The 3,801-nt window shown below is 35.9% G+C and overlaps 1 protein-coding gene across 2 annotated transcripts; it reads right to left on the bottom strand.

The window, feature by feature from the left end:
* Positions 1-1,256: 1,256 nt before the first annotated feature.
* On the bottom strand, positions 1,257-3,530 carry LOC107021871. 2 transcript variants are annotated; one of them, XM_015222592.2, is made up of 4 exons: positions 3,280-3,530; positions 2,914-3,188; positions 2,598-2,663; positions 1,257-1,636 (listed from the first exon to the last, which is right to left on the bottom strand). In XM_015222592.2, exons 1-4 carry the CDS (start codon positions 3,447-3,449, stop codon positions 1,626-1,628), a joined length of 522 nt encoding a protein of 173 aa, XP_015078078.1. In that variant the 5' UTR covers positions 3,450-3,530; the 3' UTR covers positions 1,257-1,625. The 2 variants fall into 2 exon arrangements, with proteins under 2 accessions (XP_015078078.1, XP_015078079.1); XM_015222593.2 differs by lacking the exon at positions 2,598-2,663.
* Positions 3,531-3,801: the final 271 nt, after the last annotated feature.

The raw sequence follows: 3,801 nt of genomic DNA, 5'->3' as shown, positions 1-3,801 counted from the left end.
TAGGGATGAATATGACTTCTTGTTTTCTCGGTCTCCTTTATATCCCAGTAAGTACCGTGTCTATACAATCTCTGATCACCTTCAAAGTCGGGGTAATTTCGGTGGTTCCGAATCGAAACACCATCCTTTGGCTATCCCAATATCCCGTAAGGACCTCAACCAGTTCTGGCCAACCGTTCATGTTGATCAATTTTGTTAATGCACCAACGTATTTGTTGAGGGTTCTTCTATTATCCCCATCCAAATTATCATACAACATCGTGAGTTGAGGTGGAGCTGAGACGACCATGTCAAACTTTGGAAAATGGTCCATATCTGCAAAATAGAAACTAGTTAGGTTTACCCACCCCAAATTGGTTTTCACACGTACATCATTCAAATTTCACATAAAATGATGTGTCGTGAGGTTGAAGACACGATTTTGGCGATTTCTACTAAATGAACTTAATACACCTTGGGTATTAAGCCAACTTAAGCTAATGCTTAATTCCTTTTTTTGGTTTCCCTCTAACCTAGTCTTACTAGAATAGTTTTAAAATTCACGGTTACCTGAGTCAGACAAACATCAGGGTGAAGCTACCAAATAACGTCGGATGACCGCATTAAAACTATTAGTTTGATTCTTCAAAATGAATTTTTGTGTATTTCTGAAGAAAGTCGTGGAAAGCCATGTAAGTTTCGTTTTCCTATTGCATACTACTTACCGTTTGGCGGAAAAATGCCATGGAAATGCAATAATTATAATAATAAGGTAAACAATTAAGCAATTATGACCAAATAATGTTAGTATTAAGGTTAGAATCCTCCAAGTTCCCCAGAGGAAGTCGCCATTTCTGTTTTATCCGAAATCGGAAAAAGATTTTGTTTTTTTAAAGTTTTTGACTTTTTAGAGAGTCGCCACTTAATTTTTGAGAAAAATCAAGAAAAACATTGTTTCAAAAGAATTAACAGAAAAATCATATGAAAACAATCAGAGGGGTTCGAGGATTCTTATTAACATCTTAGGAAGGTTTTGAAAGCACCTTAGACGTTCCGCTTAATTACGACTATCCAACAACTAACATTATATGTGGCTAAGACTAGCAATTGCAATAAGAATAATCTTTAGAGTTGTTTGAAAAATGAAAGCAAAAAAAATCATTTCAAATTGTGTTTGAAAGAATTATTTATCTAAGTCAATTTAATTTGTAAAATCTTTTAGGCCTTTTACTTGATTGAATCGTTAAAACCAAAGTGGCATTTTGTGGGGAATTCAATTTTCGTAACCTTTAGAACTAACTACTAATAAATTAAACAAGTAATCAAAAGCAAGTAAAGAAAGATACAAATTCGGGTTCTGTTCGCCTTGACCGGTTTTTGGACCCACCTATTTTGGGTTTCTGACCAATTTTGTTTTTGGGTTTCGACCCATTTTGTACCTATCCTAAACTAAGCAAATAATGATACAAAGTAAATACAGAAATGTAAAAGATGATAAGGGCTTAGGCCCATAATCAATACAATACGATATACAAAATTAAAAAAAAAAATCTTCAGCTCCAACATCTTCAATTCTCCAATTCTTTAAACTTCGGGAACAGTCCGTCGATTTTAATGTTGGAAGACTGAATGGAGATGTTGAGCCTTTACGGATCTCCTGAAATTCAAGGAAGAAGAGTTCATGAAAAACTCGGACAAATTTTACATGCAAGCAAAATGGTAAACATCAGCTAAATGGGAAACCAATAAGAACAAATAACAAGCTCGATCAGAGAGTCTTGTCAAACAAAAAACAACAAGATCATTGAGACAAAGATAGAAAAATAACAACAATATCTAACTACTAAATCATCTCAGACTTGAATAAGTCAAATAGAACACTAAGCATACCGAAAAAATTATTTGATCAAAATAAATATTCAGAACTCCTCTGCTAGACACTACAAGGTTTACCCACGAACTAGACGAACATAAAATCCTATCATAAACTCTAGTCGGCGGTTAGAAGAATTTAAAGACGTGGACGTATGAAATATGCATGGAGTCGGCAGTAACTTTAAAAGGGATGACACGGACTGAAGTAATAGAGAAATAAGAAAGAAGCACCCATTATCTAAAACAGAGTGCTTTGGAATTTTTATAATAAAGTAATACTAATATAATGATAGTAAGACAACATCAATGACATAAACCAATGAAAATATTACCACAATAAACATTTGCCTTTGTACATAAAGAATTAATGCAAAAGAAAGAAAAAAAAAGAAAAAAAATTAATAAACTATCAGCAAATAGCATAAATAGATATATATAAAATAATATAAAAAAAATTAATAATGGGTGAACTCTAATAAAAAGGTCTAAAAAAACAAAAACATGAGATAAGCTTAAAACCAACAGCCACAACTTCTCACATAACAAGCACGATAATCGAATTAACTCTGAACATTGACGTCTTGATTCATTCATCCGACTAGGGGAGAAAGAATGACATCAACATCAAAATAATAACACAGGTTCATGCTAAACAGGATGAAATTAAGACTAAAACAGTCAACTAGTTATAATGACTATACTGTGGTAGATAAACCACATGGACAACAAGGTTTGGAACCTACCTTCCGAACGAATGAACAGAGAAAGATCACATGGCGAAAGCGCGAAGGCGATACTCGAAGAATGACCTTTGAGTGGAAAGAGAAAGAAAACATAGGAGTCATGAAGAGGAACTATACATGATACCATTTAGCATTACGACTACCAGATGACATGATAAATGGCTCGCTTAATCAATTTTCTTTTGATTTTAGCCATTTCATAAAGTAACATCAACAATAGAATGAACGTACAATAAACTTCACTTCAACAGCATAACGACCTCAACTTGGGAGAGACACGGCGGAGAAGACAAAGATGAAAAGGAGAGGTGTTTACCTTTGACGAGGCAACGACTTGGACAGCTAGCTTTCTGGACGATGACTCCACTACCCCGCGTTCCCGTTCCAACCACGAACGGAGAAATCGTGCAGGATGTTAAACTCAAAATGAAAATTAATCCCCTATTCTCTTGGAACTTCTTATATTTCCACTGAATTATTTTTTTAACTCCAAAAAGGAGAAAACCTCTAAAAACCAGGAAGTGAAAACTGTTTTCTCTATTATCTGCCTCCAAAATCCAAGTCAATAAAAGAAAATCCCTCAAAATAATCCTAAAAAAAAAACAATACAGAGATATGAAGAGAATATATATAGGAGGAGAGCTAGGGTTGAAAGGGGTTGAAACAGGAATTATCTCCCAACCTCAATTCAAAATTGCCACCATAAAAGGTGAAGCAAACTTCTCTGCGAATTGGCACCATTCCAGAAGTAGAAAATGCGGATTGACGCTCCGGATTTAATGATTGTCTTTGGCAAGCGACGTGGAGCGATCTCTCGCGAGCACCCGCGAGCAAGGACAAATCGCGTTCCATTACTATGTCAGAAACTCAGACAAAGAATGGGTCATACGCGCTTGGCTTCTTCATGACTACCATCGCGTGGTGTCGTCTTCTGTTCTTAATCGTCTAGGGAAATAATTTGGAGTATTCAGATTCTTTAAGGGCAAAGGCGGGTCGGGTCAATGAATATTGTGTTGGGTCAATTCGGGGTTATTGGACTTGGACGGGTCGACCGAAAAATGGCTGGATAGAGGAATTTGGGATGGGGCTGGAATTGAAAATTTGGGCCTGGATTTATTATTCTTTTTATATATATGGGCTGGCTGAAAAAAATATAGGCTAGGATCGGTGTGGGTTGGGGCAACTGTGGAGCCATTGGGCTGAG

This window comes from Solanum pennellii, chromosome 6 (genome assembly GCF_001406875.1).
Source record: "Solanum pennellii chromosome 6, SPENNV200".
Taxonomy (NCBI): domain Eukaryota; kingdom Viridiplantae; phylum Streptophyta; class Magnoliopsida; order Solanales; family Solanaceae; genus Solanum; species Solanum pennellii.
Note: the sequence above shows the minus strand (reverse complement) of the source record. Positions and strands in the feature narration are given on the sequence as shown.

Coding starts and splice junctions, on each gene's coding strand:
- LOC107021871 (XM_015222592.2), bottom strand. CDS start 3,449: ATGGAACGCGATTTGTCCTTGCTCGCGGGTGCTCGCGAGAGATCGCTC. Junction 3,189..3,279: donor GGTGGCAATTTTGAATTGAG/GTTGGGAGATAA, acceptor TTTTTTTTTTAG/GATTATTTTGAGGGATTTTC. Junction 2,664..2,913: donor AAGTCGTTGCCTCGTCAAAG/GTAAACACCTCT, acceptor TTCCACTCAAAG/GTCATTCTTCGAGTATCGCC.